At 35.3% G+C, this 20103-nt stretch overlaps 1 protein-coding gene across 4 annotated transcripts in view; it reads right to left on the bottom strand.

Moving 5' to 3' along the window:
* Window positions 1–1999: 1999 nt before the first annotated feature.
* Window positions 2000–20103, bottom strand: part of GPC5 (glypican 5) — a 659030-nt gene continuing 640926 nt past the window's right edge. For 3 of the 4 annotated variants that reach the window (XM_061996002.1, XM_061995954.1, XM_061996021.1), the window contains exon 8: window positions 2000–2289. In XM_061996002.1, coding sequence (XP_061851986.1) covers window positions 2129–2289 — 161 coding nt within the window. In that variant the 3' untranslated portion in view covers window positions 2000–2128. The remainder of the gene's footprint in view (window positions 2290–20103) is intronic. The other variant, XM_061995961.1, reaches the window with a different exon arrangement.

Genomic DNA, 20103 nt, shown 5'->3' with positions numbered 1-20103 from the left:
TTTTTGGTTTGTTTTTTTTTTTTGATTTGCCAAACTTGGAGCTACACTTCGATATCTTTCCATGATCCCACAGTTTCTTGCAACAGTACTTCCTTTGCAAGGTAACCTTGAAACAGATTGCAAAACAACCTTGACTTCCTTCTTCTTGGTCTGAGCCATTTTAATGGTTTTTGATTTTTCATTTCTGTATGAAAGAAAAAATATTTCTTTATAGTGTGGTACATATGTCAGAACTGTGATGCAGTTTGGCAGACATATGAGTTTAAGCAGTCATCATGGTGACGTCTAGAGAGAGAAGTTACAGGAAGCTGAAGAAAGTCTCATAGCTGAGAGGCCAGTGAGGGATCTCTGAACAGAATCACAGAATAGCAGGGGTTAGAAGGGACCTCTAGAGATCATTGAGTCCAACCCCTCTGCAAAAGCAGGTCTGCCTAGATCAAGCCACATAGGAACATGTCCAGTTGGGTTTTGAAAACCTCCAGAGAAGGAGACTCCACACCCTCCCTGTCTGGGCAGCCTGTACCAGGGCTCCCTTGCCCTTATAGGAAAGAAGTTTCTCCCTATGTTCAAGTGGAACTTCCTGCATTCCAGCTTGTGACTATTACCCCTGTGCTGTCACTAGACACTACAGAAAAAACTTGCTTCATCCTTTTGACACCCATTATTTAGGTATTTGTAAGTCTTGATAAGATTCCCCCTCAGTCTTCTCCAGGCTGAGCAGCCTCAGCTCTCAGTCTTTCCTCATAAGAGGGATGTTTCAGTCCTGTAATAATCTTGGTAGCTATCTACTGGACTCTCTAAAAGTTCTCTATCATTCTTGGACTGGGGAGCCCTGAACTGGACACAGTACTCCAGATGTGGCCTTACTAGAGCAGAGTAGAGAGGCAGGATAACATCGCTTGGCTCTCTGGCCACATTCTTAACCCATCCTGGAATGCCATTGGCCTTCTTGGCATGAAGGCACATTGCTGGCTCATGTTTAGTTTATTATCAACCAGGACCCCTAGGTCTCTCTCTGCAGAGCTGCTCTCCAGCAGGTCAATCCTCAGCCTGTACTGGTGCATGGGTTGTTCTTCCCTAGGTGCAGGACTCTGCACTTGCTTTTGTTGAACCTTATAAGGTTCCTGTCTGCTCAGCTCTCAAGTCAGTCACTTGACCTACCACTCTTATTTTCGTAATGCCAGTGGCTTGTTTGGAAATATCTGACAAGGAGAGATCTAAATTTCTAGTCCAGAAAGATTCTTAGAAATGATATTGGGAACAGGCCATGAAAAAATTGAGGAGTAACTCATACCTGAAGAGTACTTAGGACCTAATTACTGTCTATATTTGAATATGAGGCTTGTGTTTCCAGGGTGCTTTAGAATTAACTATTATCTCCTTGACTACTTGGTACCATCAGTAAAATGTTGCATGACACATGTAAGAGAAGAATGGAAACAAAGTGCTTTAGGGTGTAAATAAAATTCTAAGTAATGAATATTGGATTTTTTTTCTCCATTTCTGAATCTTCTGTTCAAAGGTTTATTCTGTTTTCCTCAAAATGACTGATACTGGTTATTGTTCCCCTGATAAAAGGATAAAAGAAGATAGAGCTAAGCTCTTCCTAGTGGTGCTCTGTGGCAGGACAAGAGACAATGAGAAAAAAATGAAAGTTGTCATTTAAACAACTGTAATGAACATTTAAATAACTGTAAGTTGTCATTTAAATGCCCAGAGAGGCTGTGGAGTCTCCATCTTTGTAGATATTCAAATATCATCTAGACTTGGCCTTGGGTGGCCTGCTCTGATTGACTCTGCTCTTCCACGACTCAGCGACTCTGTGTTACCTTTTTTAAAAGTGGCCTTTCAGGAAAAGTTTATCATAGTAAACTTATTTTTTACATAAAGTATTATAGAAAGAAATATGATTTTTTTTGGTGACTATACTGATATTAAAAAAAAAAAAAACACACAGGAAAGATATAACAGAAGAAACTTTATTAATATTAGGGTCTAAGATCAGAGATGCTGATATTATATAAGCTATCATAAATATTGCTATATCCACTAGATCCCTTATTCCAGACTTGTGAGTGGGGATAAACAGATGACAATGAGACACATATATCAAGCCAGAGCTTAACAGTTACCAAAGACTGAGAAATAGTGTTACCAAACTAGTGAGCATAAATGTCATACAATCAGCCATTATTGTACATCCTGCTCCAGTTGTGTTTAAAGTGCTGCCATCGTTGGTTTGATGCATTTGCTTTACGTCACTGAGGTTCGTCTTGTCTGGCAACCCTGCTGAGACAAATAAGAAAATATAGTATGATGCATGCCTTGTCACTATTGGCAACATGTTATAGCTAGAAAAAAATTAAATATCCTCAGCACACAGACTGTCACAGTTTGGTTTCCAATTCTCATGTTACTGCCAAATTCAAAATCCTTTATAATTGCATCTAGAAACATATACTGTACTATATGGCTATTCATCACTGGGAGTAGTTGAGAGGTCTGCCAGCTCTGAACAAACTTGTTCTTGTTAGAATATATCTCAACAAACATTTGCAGACTGAACAGCTTTGCTAGTCCAAGCAGTACCTAAAAGTCCACTACTCAAATCTTTCTCAGATTTGAACTAACAGTGAAATAGTATGAAATTGCTTGTGTCTGGGTCCCGATATTATTCCAAAATAACGTATACCAAACGGAAGGTATGCATTGTACTTGTTGCTGTATAAAACCTACATTCTGGCACAAATTAAACAGATTTTACAATGCTGTAAGGCAAAATTGTAAAGCTAACTTTAAACAGAAACTTTTACTGAGCTCTTGGATGAGTATTTGTACATTTTTTTGACACAGGTAATTTTTTCTCCTCAAACTAGTGTTTCGTATGGAACAAGGATGTGATCATCCATTATATTCCCTCTGCCTGGTTAAACAATTGGAAACAAAAGGTCTTGGAGACACATTCAGATTTGATAGCTTCTTGTATTTGCTATGCATACCTCTAGACTAACTGTCTTATCCCATATAATAACTTGTGGCATGCCACTATCAATCAAAATTAACAAGTCTAAATTCAACGTTATTACATGCAACAAATATTGACATTGTAATTACACTGAGACTGAAAAAGGCTTCATATAAAGAAAAGTCAATATTTATGTAATTAGGTCAATACATATATAATTCAGAAGGTAAACTCTACTGTTGGAACAGCAGCATTAGAAAGCAGCTCAGATCTACTGAGCTGATGTATTGATTTTACAGTCTGAGTTTCTGCATTATTATTCATTGCTTAGGTACTTCTCTCTGTATCATTAGGAAAGATGAATAAACTAGTGATTCTTTTCTGATATTATTCAAAGGGACTGTGATGAACTATAAATATTTTAGTCATGGTGTTATTCTCTTTGTAAGGTTGATTTAATAGAAGCTGCAGAGCATCCTCATTTTTAAGAGGAAAAATTTTTTAGATGTTTGTGTTAAAAATACTCCTTTCTCTGAAAAGAGCTTGAAAGCTGCTCTTTGTGAACTTTCTATATGTACTCAAATCTCCTTCCTGTAGCTTTGAAAAAATGCATTAAGGGAAGAGTCAGCTAAAGTCAATCATGTTGTTTGGAAAACCTGTTAGAATGAATGTCTTTGCTGCTGTATTCAGGCAGCAGAATATACTACTATTTTGTGTGGATTTATCGATACAGTGGTCTTGCCTGGAATTTGTAAAAAAATTAGCTAGAACAACAACAAAATGTATTAGGTCCAGAGCATTAATGAGCTTTTCCAATATTCAAAAAGACTAATTTCATCAGACAGTGAAAAATTCAACTATTACCCACATGACAAAGCAGTTAACCAAGTTCTATATGTCCAATGAAACATTTTTCACAGTATATAGACAGATACACTATCACAGTACTGAAAGATGTGGCCTTATCTTAAACAGTCAGGATATCACTTATTATTAAAGATAACTATCATAAAAAATAAAAACATTAATACATCTTGCAGTTAAGGGAATAACTCTTTTCAAGTAGAGTATGTGATTTCAATCTGAAGCCAATGTGACTAGATATGAATTACTGAATGCAAAGTCAGGTTTAATTTCTAGCAAAAAATTCACAATATCATGGAAAATAGCAAAAAACCCAGAATTCCTTTTTGTGGTAGTTTAGCCCTGGCTAGATGTCAGATGCCCACCAAGTTGTAATATCACTCCTCCTCTTAAACTGGACAAAGGAGAGAGAAATATAACGAGAGGTTTGTGAGTAGAGATAAGGACAGGGAGATCACTCAGCAATTAGTGTCACAGGCAAAAGAGGCTCAATTTGAGGAGAAAAGGTTTATTACTGAACAATCAGAACAGAGCAGGGAGATAAAAAATAAAACCAAATCTTAAAACATCTCCCCGCATTCTTCCTTCTTCCTGGGACTCTCCTTCCTTCCCTCCAGCGGTGCAGGGGATGGGGGATGGGGGTTGCAGTCAGTTCATTACAGATGGACTTTGTCACTGCTTCTTCTCAGAAGGAGGCCTCCTCACACTTCCCACTGCTACACCGTGGAGTCCCTCCCATGGGAGATAGTCATCCATGAACTTATCTGTTCTTCCCATGGGGGCAGCTCCTCACACACTGCTCCAATGTGGGTTGTCCATGGGGAAAACCGTTCTTCAGGAACAAACGGCTCCAACATTGGTTCCTTACAGGATCACAAGTCCTGACAGCAAACCTCCTCTGGTGTGATCTCCTCTCTCCCCACAGGCTCCCAGGTCTTTGTGGGAACTTGCTCCAGGGTGAGCTTCTCACAGATTCACAGCCTCCTTCAGGCATCCACTCACTCAGGCATAGGGTCCTCCATGGGCTGTGAGTGGGTCTCTGCTCCCCTGTGGACCTCCATGGACTGTAAGGCGACAGCTGCCTCACCATGATCTTCACCACAGTTCATAGGGGAGCCTTTCTTCCAGTGCTTGGGGACCTCCTCCCCTTCTTTCTTCACTGACTTTCCTGTCTGCAGAGGTGTTTTCATATTTTCACTCCTTGTTGCTACTGCAGTTTAGCAACTGTACAGCAACTTTTCCTTGTTCTTAAATATGTTATTCACAGAGGTGTTACCTCAGCCACTAATTGGCCAGGCTTGGGTCAGCTGGGGGATCCATCTTAGAATTGACTGGCCGCAGCCCTATCAGGTACAGGGGAAGCTTCTTGCAGATCTTTGTTTAAAATCATCCCTATAGCATGCCCTGCTACTGAAATCTGCTCCAGGCAAAACCACTATACCTTTATGGGAAACTCCTACACATAGGCTATACATTCTATTTAAATAATAGGTTCTCTTTCCAATATATTTTGAAATTTAAACATATATGTGACCTTTCATGTATTACAGTCAGTAATGGAAGTGATCATTTCTTCTAAATTAATTGAACTTTGGTAGTTCACAGTAAACTTTCAATGAGAGTTATCTAAATATTTCTAACAGGATAGACCAAAACCAAAAGAAAACTTGATTGTTTTTAGCTTCTTCACATACTGGATAGAAACTGGAATTATGTTACAGAAAATACACGTTTCCCAAATATTTCAAATGATCTCTGATAAATGTCTAATTTAGTATCAAAATCATACTAGAGTTAATATTTTGTCTGGAAAATAGTATCATTCAGAAGAAAAGTTAAAATTGCAGCAAAGTAACTGTTCTATAATTTAGAAAATTAAAATATAAAGTTTGTATGAACCTATATGTAAGGCAAAGCTGCCAAATATCACATATCTGTCTGCAACATCAGCTATGAAACTCAGTTAGTGGCTGCAGTTTTAAATATTGTCCTGCTCTGGTTTAGAAAAACTAGTCAGTAAAAGAAATTCACAAAACATTTTGGATTAATATTACAACATCTCATTATAGTATAAGAGCTGCAGAGTATTCCTAATGCTCTAAATATATTTAAATCTTGACAGAGATAATGGTACTGGGAGCCTTGAGAGCTGACCTATTGTGTTCTCCAGAGTAGCTACAGCAGCAATACATTCCTTCCAATATTCATTGGAAATTTGATTTTTGATATTCAAATATTTTATTTGGAAAGTCAAACAAAGTCATGGAAGTTTTTAAATTTGTCAGGGAACTTTTCTACTGAGATTGTAAAAATGTTACAAAAACGGGCTATGACTTTTGATGCCTACCTACCAAGGGCCATCTTGGGATTTTAGGCAATTTAAGCATTTTAAATGAAACATTCTCTTATAATATCTTCATGAATAACATGTATCAGGACTAACATGAGCCTTCTAGGAAAAATGAAGCTGCCAAATGAGCTTCTGTGAGAATCCCTTTGGATACAAACCCTCTCAAAGGTTTAGAGAGGAGGAAAAACTGGATTTCTCTCTGTGCATCATTCTTTTTATGAGCCTAAAATATGAGGAAAAAATTAATAATAGGGCAGCATTTCAGATAGAAAAGAAGTATCTTTTACAAGACAACATTTCTGTGAAGTTGTAAACAAAGTACTTCTTAGAAGGGCAAATAATTATTTCAGTCATTGTATGTAAGGTCAATGCTGGCATCTTGTAACATGAGCTGTAAAGAAAAGCACTGACAGCTAGTTGAAGTTCTGTCTCAAAATTTTTAGGAAAGATGAAGAAGCCTTATGAGAGGTTAAAGAAATGGATAAAGGTCAGAGGAATAGACCAAATACCTGATGTGATGTAAATTAATGTTTAACTATGAAGTTGGAAATGTAATTTATAAGAATGAGATACCTGGAAAAGGCTGACAAGTAGGCATTTTGGTCATGAATTTGTAGACATCAACAAGGAGCGATAATATTTGGGGGAGGTCAAAGATAAATTTGGATGCAACTGAAAAAGCAAACTGATAATTTATAAGTAAAGGGCAAAAGAAGAATAACATAATGATAAAATGAATGAAGTGACAGTGAAATGGGCTCAGGAGAAATGGATTCAGGAATTTGCAGCTAGTAAGAACTCAGACAATTTCCTTAATGTCTCAAATAAACACAAACACTGACTAATATTGGCATATTTTTGTAGTATGAAGGAAGTCATAATATTAGTTTAATTCATGAAATTCACAATAATGACATCTCAATAAAAATTAATGCAGTTAAACTTTTAAATACTGCATTAGTTGTTTTTAACAAAAAAGAAGAGGAAAAATAAAATATTTGCTTTGCATTGTTATTCCATAAAATAACCTAGTAGATAGTTTGGGATTTTTTTTCTATTGGCCAATCTTTTACTATGTGAAACTTTTAAGCTTCTAGTGGGTATTTCCTCACTTTCTTTTACTTTTTATTCATAACTAGATAATATCATGAAAATTTTTCAAAACATATTTATACTAACTAGATCACAGAGCTGTGTTTAAATATTTCAGATATGCTTCAGTTTACAGATAGTAGTTGCTGTGGAAATTTCATTTCTTACTTTAGATTCCTTTACTGGACAGTAGCTATTTGTGAGAAAAAATATTCAGTATACATCATTCTTCAGCTAGTATGTTTAAGCCATTAATCTTAAAAACATGACAAAATATGTATGAATATCCAGAGCTTAGGGAAAAAAAAACCTAAAAACAATGGAACATTTCTACTATTATTCAAAGGCTCTTCCACATGAAATTCATGTAATGTTGTCTGTGAAGTCTCAATAAGGAGAGAAAAAGATGTCTGAGTATGTGGAAAAGGACTAATTTCTTGAGGAAATTTTTGCATTTTTATGACTACATCTGTATTTTGAAAAGCTAATGGATGTCCCTAAAAGGGAAGCATATGCTACATTGTGCTTGAACATATGCCCTTCTTATAGTACACATATAGCAGTGTATATATTCTCCCTTTTCAGGAAATTTGTGTGCTTTTTGTGATATAGTGCAATTTTTGCCCTCTTCATTGCACAGTAAGTGAAATGGAAAAGTGCAGTTGAATTGAAATGGATGGTCTCAGAGGTCTCTACCAAACTCAACAATTCTGTGATTCTGTAAGTATTAAATGTTTCACAACTCAGCACTAGTCATGAACAAACAAGCAAACAAAAAAGCCCCACTGGATTTCACTAACAAGTTGTACAGAGAGAAGGAATCTACATTCCTTTACCATTCTCTGACTACATTGTTTCTGAAGATGCGAACAGCAATATAGGAAATATTTATACTGCGAATTAAGTCAGAAACCAATATAGTGAAAAGTACATCTCTGCTTTATTTTTCGTAGTTTTCATTTAATAAAGGAAAAATTAGCAACTGATCCACAGAGCCTAAAGAAATGTCAGAATGTACTAAAGCAGGTCCACCTGTATCAGCTCGCACAGGAGTGTGTCCAGGTGGGTTTTGAAAATCTTCATATTAAAGCTTTTGCATTAGGGAACCTATTGTTACATAGGCATAACTGCTACCCCATCAATGAATTTAATTAATTACCGTAGAAAACAGGCGTCAGTGATATTAAAATTGTATGTTGTAAAATATTTTTAGATTCCTATTCCCTTATGTCTTTCTGTGAGGTCTAAATCTTTATTTGAGTGCAATAAATTATTATATCTGACTGCATCCATTTCAATAGCTTTGTCAATAAAGTGAAAAAGAAAAGAAGATTCAAAAGCAAAATAAATTTATTTTGCCAAAACAGTAATGTCTCTGTTTCAGTATTTGAGTGTACCTCTGACCATTGCCTGATGCGTTCAAGATGGGAGAAACCATAAGATACAGTGGAAAATTCAAGTAATCAGCCCATTGGGATCCCTAACTTCTGGCATCCAGTGATTAATATGTGCCTTGGAGCATAAGTATTCATATTTATTACACTTACAAAGTGTGGTGAATGATTCTCACAATTCTCATCAATTCATGCTTCGTTTTCTACAGTCACTTTGCCTTTTGCAAGAAGAAACCAAATCAAAAGCAATGAAAAGCGAAAATAAAAAAAATCCAACAAACTGAGAATATGCCCACACCTTCTCAGTAGTGTGAGATCATTTTTAACTAAGAAGGCCAAAGTCCTTAAGATACATCCATTAAAAACAATTCAATACCTTTTTTTAAAAAACATTACAGATGAGCTCATATTTTGGCAGAGCAGAATTTCATCGCCTTTGCTATAGTTTCTATCAAAAATGGGTCAGTTTCTATCAGAAATTATATACTTCAGTGCAAGTACCATCCTGAAGGCATCATAAAGTAGCATTATGCTGTTACTGAAGTGGTGAGCTTAAGATAATAACAGACGATATGTAAGGCATGATTAATGCCACTTAGGTTTTCATGTCTGAACAGTCTACATCTACAGCTAGGGTTCAGTTGGTTAAACACAATAACAATAATAAACATCTACATTTTAGATGCAACAGAGGCAGATATTCCATTTGGTGTACAGTTGCCCATCCAAAAGAAGTCTGATTCTTATAAAAGAAGAGTTCTTTAAAGATGTTTTGGACATCCTAGAGCACCTCCAGTGACTTTTGGCACTCTGTTTAGAAAACTGAATCCTGCCCTGCATCAAAGCTAGTTACTGCAGTTCTCATTATAGTGCACATAAAGAAATAAGTAAGTGCAGAAGTAGTATTCAGATGTAGACATTTGGTCTGAATTTCGACAGATAAATCCTACACTTAGTCACATAACAAGTTGACTACTGAGTGACCAGTGAATATTTTCCAACATATTCCAAATTATTTTGCTTTATATTTTTGGGGGGAGAAAAAAGAATAAATATGAAATCTTGTAGCTCTGGCAAATGGATTACATTTTAGAAAATCTAGGTAAAAAAAAGAAAATGTAAAAGTGAAGTATTGATCAAGCTCATATTTATTTCACCTGTAGATTTATAGTTTCACTTTTACAGCTAAATCCTTGCCTTTAAGCATTTTTAGTTTCAGGATTTGGTATTGAAGGGAAGGATAAAGGGCTGCTATATTGCCATGAAAATAGGGAAAGTCTGATGTGTGCAAACATCTCTGAGAAGCCAGTACTGGATGAAAATATTTCCTACCGAAGTACAGAAAGAGTCATTGCAGCTATATTTACATAGCTATCCTAGGAGCATCCTAGGAGATCCTTCAGGCAAAGTGATGTTGAGTGGCTTATGTCTACTTTGCTCAAAGATAGCAATACCTAGAAGAAACTACTGAAAAAATAAGCCACACACAGTGGTCTCCTTAGCTCGGAGAAACACTTATTTTGTTTGTTTGTTTTTAGTTCAAAGTGCCTGAAAAAAACATGAGAGTTGTGCTGTAACCTACCAGGTGGTGTTTTTATAACATGAAACTGAAGGAGCACATTACAAACTTTTGGATATAATATCCATGCATGGGAAAGTGTTTTGAAAAGAAAAAGTCTGCTGCTGAGGGATTTTTGTAGGGCAGAGAAATCCAAACCTTTGTCTCTCTGGTTTATGTTGCCTTTTGGAAACAGTCCTTAGAATGAGTTATCCACAGAACTTGTAGTTTGTTTTGGAGGTACAGACATGGTTTTCCTTAATGCTGAGCCATGGAGTGAACTAACATTTATGCAATGTGGGTAATAGGAACTCATTACAAGAAACAATTTACAAGCTAGTTTACTTCACATTGTAGACATATTGACATATAGACATAGTGATATCATTTAAACTAGGAGAAATACTTAGTATATCAGGAAGGTTCAGTACTATGATAGGAATTCTAGCCGCAAATTCTTCACTTATTCTCATGAGTCTCACTTCTGCAATTGTCCACTCATATGTTTCAGTGAAATGCATTCATGTGGTTTTTCACAGCTATACCTAAAGAAGGTAGCTCAGGAAACCTGTATGAGATCCCAGACAGGACCCTGAGTATGAGTATCAAAGGAGTACACATGATCTATATGCAACAGAATGATGTGGAACAAGGAGATAATGCTCATTCAAAAGCCAAGCAAATTGAAAATTTACTTTTTACATGCCTCCACAAAGGGACATCATCAATGACTGAGATTTTTGTGTCTATATGTGAAGTCTGGTGATAATCAAGCCACCAATCTCTCAGTTTCATGTCCTTTATCCACCCTATTCTTAATTGACAGAGTTTTCATCAGTTTCTCCTGGGAGAATCATGCCACTGTTCATATAACACAGAATTCTTTGAAACAGTGTACTGAGCCATTGTAAGTTTTTGTTCTGTCTGTGCACTGAACGTGGGTACTGTTATGAAGAAAGTTTCTAGAATAGGTAAATTACACTTATTCGGAGGAAATAATTTGATCTAAAAATCTTCCTTTTTGACATGCTATGTTTTAATGATCATTGCAATAATACAAAAATCAACAAAAATAGCAATTATAAATTCTCAATATCAAAGTGTAAGCAATATCACCTAAAACCAAAGGAATAGTATTACTTATTAGAAGTATATTATTAGAAAGCAATTAAGAAGTCTTTCTAATGACATTAGCTAAAATAGTTCTACATAGTTAACCATACATTAGGAAATTAATCCAACATATTATGTTTAATTGCACATATTTTATGAAACCTGTATGTGTGAGAAATAGAGTATAACCAATGATCTTAAAGTAGGTCTGGAAAGTTATTTTAACTACAAGGGCAGCAGACATTAAGTCTATAGTCTAGTATTTGAAAGTTTTTCTTTCAAAGTTGACAGTGGAATTTGTTTCACATTATACATTAATAAACTCAATATTTCCATTTAGAAAACAAAGCTTTTATGAGTTAATGTAACATAAACAAATGGTGTCACAAACCAAACATATACATTCTTAAGACTCAGAAAGAGATAACATTATTTGTTGAAATGATTAATGTGCACTTTTTAACTTGTAAACCAATTTTAGTCTATGGCAAAGTATTAGATGTCTGAAAGACTTGGTTTTATTTAGCATACAGAGAGTAAAACATAGCCGCATATTTTGCCTGAGGTAGACAGAACCACAGTAACCTTCATTAGATCTATTCCTGTTTCTTTCCCACACAACAGCTTCTAAATCCATGATCATTATAAGACATGTTCATTTTAACTTCAATGCTCCAGAGTGCTGGAATCAGCATTGTCAATAATGCCTGTTTTAAATGAAGAAATCCATCTTTTCAATCCTTTTCATGGTTGAAGAACTTTTAACCTTTACCATTAACCTATGCAAAAGCTTTGTAATCAGTACAAAATTATAACAAGGCTAAAGTCTCATAAATCAGACTGGGTAAAAGTAAGCAAGTTCTTAATTCTTTGAACTTTCATCTGATCAGTATTAGTTTCCTTCTTGAGCCAGATATCCCATATAAATAACTATCCTTTGCAACAATTTACCCATGTGATTTTTAATTTTTTTTTCCATTTGCTGTATAAGCAACAAGTATAGTTCATATAAAACTATCATCTAGAAGAGATATGAATTTGAACTGAACCTCTTGAAAATAATGCTTGAACAATTAAGACAGAATGTTACCAAGTAAGCCTGTGAAGAAAATGAAATATTTGCCAATTTTTTAAAAATTCACTCAGATTCCCGAGACTTATGGCCCAATTTCACTGTAGTAGTTCCTTAAATTACTATTTATCTGGATGCCATTTTTAAAATGAAAGTACAAAGTAGGTCTATTCTGGAAGAGAAATTTGAACTAAACCAACTTTGAAGTAACTCTGGTAATTTTTGTCATCTAGAATTGCAGTCATTCCACATTCTGTTAAAATAAATATAGCCTGTAGATTAGTTTAATCTCTCAGGTCACTGGTAAATTAAACTTTTATTCTTAATTCATGCTGTAAAGTATATTTAATAAAACATTTCAACTGCTTGAACTGATTTAAACCGGGACTGCTTGTAGTTATTTTCTCATCGTGTCTACCAGGTGGAGGCTATAAACCCACCTTTGCTGTGTGCTGGTATGTGCAAGATTGCCATAATGAACCTGTTTCCAGAGGTGACTGGTCAGATCCGTGATTTTTCTTGCAGAGTTAGTTTTAGTGCAACTTGAGCTTACTTTCAGAACCACCCTATGGTAGGATCAGATAAGTGCTGGCAAAAGGAAGGAGGATCATGCTGTTATAATCTGGGAAAAGAACTTAAGCTGTCACCTAAGCATTACATTGTAAAGCACCCAGGAACAGACTGAGAAAAATGTATAATCCACTGTTGATACATGACCTGAATCCACATGAAAGACTGAATTATTGACAAAAAAGAAAGTATAAAATAGTAAAGAAGGTAGACATCTTTGTCTCCATTCTTTTCTTGTAAACAAAACCATAGTTTTCTCCTTATAAATAAGAATGCAACACAAAGATTCTCTTTAATCACTGATTAATCTTCCTTTCTTGGTTAGTTTTTAGTTCCTCACTTTTTAGCTAGCTATTACATTGAAAATGTATCAAAGTTTATTTTTATTTATTTGTTTATTTTCTTGTTTGTGTTATTTTTTGCTTTAAAGGTATTTCCAGTGAACTGAGCTGTGCCATTGTCAGTGATTAGACATATGAAAATATTAGACACTATGTTTTTCATGAATGGAAGGAGTCCACAGGTAACATTCTGTGGAGTCATTCTGTGACCTTTCTTTTAATGTAAGCAACTGAGCTCTTATCCTGACCATTCGCTATTCCTTAAGAATAAATGTTCTTCCTGAACTTAAGTAAGTACCAACAGACTAAGACCACCTTCTCCATTGCATTCCTGTTCTCTGTTGAAGCATCAACATTTGGCTGAAGGGAAGATGCTAACAGAGTGATGTTGGCAAATAACACTATTCATCTTTTTCTTCTTTTAGATGAAAAGAAGGTTGGACTGAGATCCCACAGACAATGAACCAGACAGAAATTTACAAGCTTGCATCCTAAAGGTTGTAAATGTATGTCAGACAGTATAAGAACAATAATTCACATCCCTATTATAGAATCGCACAGAATCACAGAATTATAGGGGTTGGAAGGGACCTTTAGAGATCATCTAGTCCAACCTTCCTGCAGAAGCAGGTCCACCTAGATCAGGTCACAGAGGAAAGCATCCAGACAGGTCTTAAAGATCTCCAAGGAAGGAGACTCCACATCCTCCCTGGGCAGCCTGTGCCAGTGCCCTGTTACCCTCACAGTGAAATAGTTTTTCCTTATGTTTAAATGGAACTTCTGTATTCCAACTTCTTTCCATTATCCCTTATAATATCACTACATACAACAGAAAAAAATGCTGCCCCAATCTCCTGACATCCACCATTAGATATTTGTTAATCTCCCCACAGTCTCATTTTATCTAGACTAAAAAGTCCCAGTTATCGCAGCCTTTCCTCATAAGAAAGATGCTCCAGTCCCCTCTGACTCTCTCCAGAAGTTCCCTGTCCCTCTTGAACTGGGGAGCCCAGAACTGGACACAGTAGCCCAGAACTAGACATAGTAAAGGACAGAGACGTATGTCTCCTAGAGTTTTTTTAAGTTGCAGTGCCTACCTTCGCACAGCTGACATTTTAAAGCATATGTTGGGTGTTCGTGCTCTGAAACTTTTAAACAGTCCTCTTCCAGAAAATGGCAGCTGAATATGGAGAGGACTGCTTCCTAGATCACCAGAGTTTTAGTTTTCAGCGTTAATGCCATGGATCTTTGATTTTATGAGGTGGTTAGAAGCCATGAAGTTATCATTATAGATTTGAGTGATTGTTCAGGATAAAGAAAGCAAAACGTGATGTAAATTCTATCTATTTATAGCAATATAGTCAGTCCTGTACCAATGTATCTTAAGATAAATGGGCCTTTCCCTCTTGAAGGATTCCAAATGGGAAAAATATTCACTATGCAGTGAAAAAACCTACATCTTAGGAAAAGGTTATTTACTTAGATCTTCTCTTACATACTCAATGTTAAAATAACTTTTTGCATTCTTTCGAGGATTTGATTTTGTGAACTATATCCAAATTGGGTTTATTTCTTTTTTTGCAACTGATACACATTTTTTAAAGACTTATGTCAAAACTGGGAGAGGAGATCGTGCCTTAAATTAAGGCAGCAATGGAGACATTAACAAATATAGATCTAGTACCATCAAAATCTACAACTGGTTTAAGAAGACCAAGATTGAAGTTACACAAACCAGAAACTGGGCATGAAAAGATGGAAATTCTTATACAACTAAAAAGGCCAAATTAGAGCAGAATGAATTAATGCATTCAAAAGCTAATGCAAGTTAAATGACAAAGTAAAGTCTCCAAAAATAGTTCAGCAGAATAAGCAGATGAACTAAACTGCTGAAAAGACAGACTCTAGTTTTTTTATAAGTCGATAAAACTATAAGTCTGGGAATGTCATGTAAGTTTAAGTGGTAGTCATGACATCTTTTTCTTTCCCTGTGGTGTGGTCTCCTCCTGTGTGGCTATTCTTTCCTTCATACTCAAGAATGAGTTATACCAAGTCATACTCCTCCTGCACACAATGCCATGTTCACAGGACATGTTCAGTACACTCTGGTCACACTCCAGTGGTTTCCACAGTCAACAAAGAATTAGGGAGCAGCAGAGATGCTCAGAGAGTATTGCAGGAGAAGAATATCAAATTCCAACACCCTTCTGGACGTCAGATCAAGATGGTATCTCCTTCCTCCATCAAACTGTCAATAAACACAGATCTGATTTTGGGAGGAGGGTTACAAAACATTGAGAGGTGAATTCTCTCAAGGGTTGTTGTTATACTCTTCTGGGCACTCAAGTTGATCCTAGAACAGGCCATGTTTTTGCTGGTGGGGTACAGTCCTGCAACATCTGAGCAGTTTCTGTCAACTGTCCAGTGCTCCCAAGGCAAAATGAGGTGTTGAATCAGAAGCAGATCCATCCAGGAAGACTAGCCAGGAACAACAGCTAGAAATGAGGCCAGAGAGAAGATCAGGTAAGTGTTTTCAACATTGGCCTGGGACTATCCAGGAGACAAGACTGGAGAAAATCGTATCAACAGAACAGGTTAGGGAAAGACTAGGTGTGTAAAATGGATCAGAAATAGAGCTCTTGGGACCATGACTGAGAAAGTATGAGAAGAAACCACTGCTAAGGCTAGTCAGGACCACCAAGGCTTAGAATAGGGAACGTGGTTACACCTCTGTAGTAGCTATCTGAAAGTAGTTTTTGGTTTTTGTAAGTTTCTTAGTATCTCCAGCTCCCCAAGGCCTTATCCACTTCAAAGAGGGGTGTCTAACACTGCAAAAGGCTCTTGCTCCACTTGTTCCCCTGAGTATGGCACAGGCACACAGTTTATATATACCACTATCAAGGAGAAAGCTGTAAACAAACAAACAAAATTCTCATAATTATTTTCAGCTTTATCAAGAATTATATCCCTGTTACAAAAATCTTTATTTAAAAAAATATAATAAACAATGTTAGAAAAAAGTATGTACTAAACGACTTTAAAAAAAATTTTCTTGGGAAAAATCATATCAGAAAAGTTGTCCATTTTAAGTAAATTTTAAAAGTTTTCTGCATTCTCAGTGATGTTTTTTGTTTCGCATAAAAATTATCTATCACAAATTTAATAATAATACAGCTTCTTTTCAAGGGCAAAAAAAATTTGTGCCAGTCATGATGGTTGAAAACATTGAATGATGCATACATAATAAACAAAATAGATCTTCTGTATTGCAAGACATTACTGAAAACACATAGATATCTTGCTGTTTAATCCTTTTATTGTCACAGTGATTAACCTGTCAGATGAAAACTATTTTAGTGACTTTCTCTGCAAATGGACTGAAAACATAAACAGAAGAGATGATTCAACATATTTCTCCACACAAGTGGTGTGATTTATAAATAGATGATGGATAACTAATACATTTTCCACCTTAATAAAAATTCTAAGGGTGTATGATTAGACAGCATTACAAAATTGGGACTTTAAGGACTGATTTGATTCTAAATTAAAAAAAAAAAATCTTTCACTACTATATTCTTTGAATTGCAATCTTACTATTTTTTTAAAATTTGTTAGTAAAATAGAGTTTTTCAAATAAAACACATTGAAAATTCAATAAAAGAGTATTATAGTTGTATTTTTTTTACTGTGTGGTATTTAAAACTGCCCATTGTGTTACACTAGAACTGCAATACCCAAAATAATATGTTAGAGACAGTTAGTCAATATCATTCAAATTTTTGTCTGATATGAAAAAAAATTTTAAAAAGGAAAATGAAGACACACAGACTTAAATAATTAGACATTCCTATGCATATTTTTAGATGAAACATCTGGAATATGTATGAACATCTTAACACAGTGTGAAACTAGTGAAATTCAGTGGCCTGAGTTATGCACAATATCATACTAAGTGATCAAAATAGAATTATTTTGGTTGTAGACCTGTTAATCTATGTACAGATTGAAATCCTCTTGAACTGGAAATAATACTTATTAGCCAAATGTACACATTATCTCTCCACTGAAAACTTTCTAATTATATGAAATCAGATATAAGTGCTCACAAATGGGATAACCCAATATGATAAGCTTGTCTTTAGTAGACTCATGGAGTTGATTTTTAAACTTTAGAGTACTTTGAAATAGTTTTCTTATTTAAAATTGAAAGTAATGCTGACATTTTAAATATCAGAAGTTTACGATAAATTTCCTATATTTACTTACTTTTTGCCATATTTTGTTGAACTTTAATAGTTAGCAGATGACAATTTTATCTGTCAAAGCCACATTCAATTAAAAATAATTAAAAATATTTCTTATAACTATTTATGTCAGGAGCACTTTCATGTCATAAACTCAAAAGAGATAAATTCATGAAAATATGGCTTTACTCTCTGAATACTGACAGCTGCTTACCTGAACCACTGCACTCAGCACTGTCACAGCCTGTGCTAGCACAATCCAGGCACTAGAAATTCTGTACTTAGTGTCTTCACAATGTTTTGTACTCAGAAAACATTTTTCAGTGTGTGCAAATACTTTCCCCAGAAAGATATTGTACCACTGAGAGTATAGGTGATTTCTTTGGCTTCCTTATTGGTGCTAAATATCTGAGAAACAGGTAATTAAATATGAACAGCCTTCCCTTGTGCTTATTGTGGAATTGCTCTATATCTTTCTCTCAATTTTTTAAAGAAATATTTTTGAAAAGTTGCTGGTCTAAGTGTTCAATAACAGAATTAACACTACAATTAGGCTGTACTCAATATTTTTTCCCTGTATAGTGAGTATGAGGTAAAAAAAAAAAAAAAGCACAAATCTGCATGTACTAGAGCAATCTTGCAGTTTGTATAATGAAAGGTACGTGATTTTAATTTTTTTTAATATCTATTTTATTATAGTGTAGTCTCAGCACAACAATGTGATTTAGTCTGGTCCAGTTTTCTGAAAGACTTGGCTCAAATTAAAATGCAACTGAGACGATCATTTGGCAAGGAGTTTAATTATTCTAAATGTTCAATTATTTTAGACATATTTCTCAGACATATTTCTGAGTATTTTGCAAGAGAAACAAGAGACTATCTTCCTTATTAAAAAACAACAGCAACAAAAAAAAAAAAAAACAAAATCAAAAAATCCCCAAGGAAACAAAAAAGAAAAAAGATAGAAAAGCCCCTAAAATTTATGTTAAGTTATGCACGTTCATGTAAAGTCAAGATTAATATTACTGATGATATATGTTGGAAAGGTGCAAGATTTGCATGATTACCTACTTTGCTCATGTTTACATCACTTGATTTAATTATGACTACCCCCATGACACTGTCTCTATAGGGAAACAGTACAGCCATTTACATCCAATATTTTTACATGACATTCAAGAGACTGAAAACTCACAAAACAGCCCAAGAGATATAACTTGCAAGGGAGGTCAAGGATAACAAGAAAGGCTTCTTCGAATAAATTGCATACAAAACTAACACTAGAGGCAATGTAAGCTCATCGTTGAATCAGGTGGGTACCCTGGTGACCTGATGACAGAGGATACAAAGAAGGCAGAGTTACTGAATGCTTTCTTTGCCTCTGTCTGTACTGCTGGAGATTGTCTTTAGGGGCCCCAGACTCCAGAAGTCATGTTAAAGGAGGACGTTTGTTTGGTTGATGAGGACTGGGTTAAGGATCAGTTGAGGAACCTGGATGTACATAAATCCATGGGCCAAGATAGGATGCACTAGTGGGTGTTGAGAGAGCTAGCAGAAGTCATTGCTAGACCGCCCTCCATCATCTTCAATAAGTCATGGAGAACAGGGAGAGGTGCCTGAGAACTGGAGGAGAGCAAATGTCATTCTAGTCTTCAAAAAGAGCAAGAAGGTGCTGGGTAACTACAGACCAGTCAGCCTCACTTCCATCCATGGACAGGTGATAGAATGACATCCTGGTGCTGTCTCCAGGCATATAAAAGACAAGAGAGTCATTGGGAGCAGTCAGCATGGTTTTACCAAAGGGAAGTCATGTTTGACCAACCTGATAGCCTTTTATGAAGATGTAATCATGCTGATGTTTTTTAAAAGAAATGTCAACATCTGTTGTTATAAAGTATTTAAGCATGAAATATTTTACTATTTTTACTCTTTATTCATAGAAAGAGTTATGCTCCACTTGAAAAATATTGTACTACAAAATGTCATCAAATTTATTTATGGTCTAATACATGACTATATGTGTACAGTGTTGTTACAGGTCTCACACTGAGACATCTCCACAGGTATCTGTATTTCATTGTTACAGAACTAACGATCTTTGCCAGTTCATTAATACCAAAAAAGGTACTGTATGAAACAGTTCAATTTAAACAACAAATGTAAGTTACCACAGAATATGTGAAGATGAACAGTTTTTTGTAAGTATTTTCTGGTTTGGAAAGAATTTTTAATAGACCAATGTAATGTTAAAATTACATCTTTCATTGTGGATTCACTATATATAAGAAATATCATAAGGTAACATATAACTCTCTACTGTGTTAAATCTGAATAATTTAAATGTATTAGGGAAAATTAATTTCTCACATTACCTGATGAAACTTGAACTGAATTCCCTTTCCATGTCAAACTGTGAGACAAATATTGCTGATGGAAACTTTACAAAAGAAGTTTAGTGTTATTTGTAAAGACTTTCTTTTTTTTAAATGAACCATTCATCTTCAAAATGGGATGAATATGAAGACCTAAACTTAGAG

Source organism: Colius striatus, chromosome 1 (assembly GCF_028858725.1).
Source record: "Colius striatus isolate bColStr4 chromosome 1, bColStr4.1.hap1, whole genome shotgun sequence".
Lineage (NCBI taxonomy): Eukaryota > Metazoa > Chordata > Aves > Coliiformes > Coliidae > Colius > Colius striatus.
The sequence above is the reverse complement of the archived record's forward strand: the minus strand, read 5'-3'. Positions and strand labels throughout refer to the sequence as shown.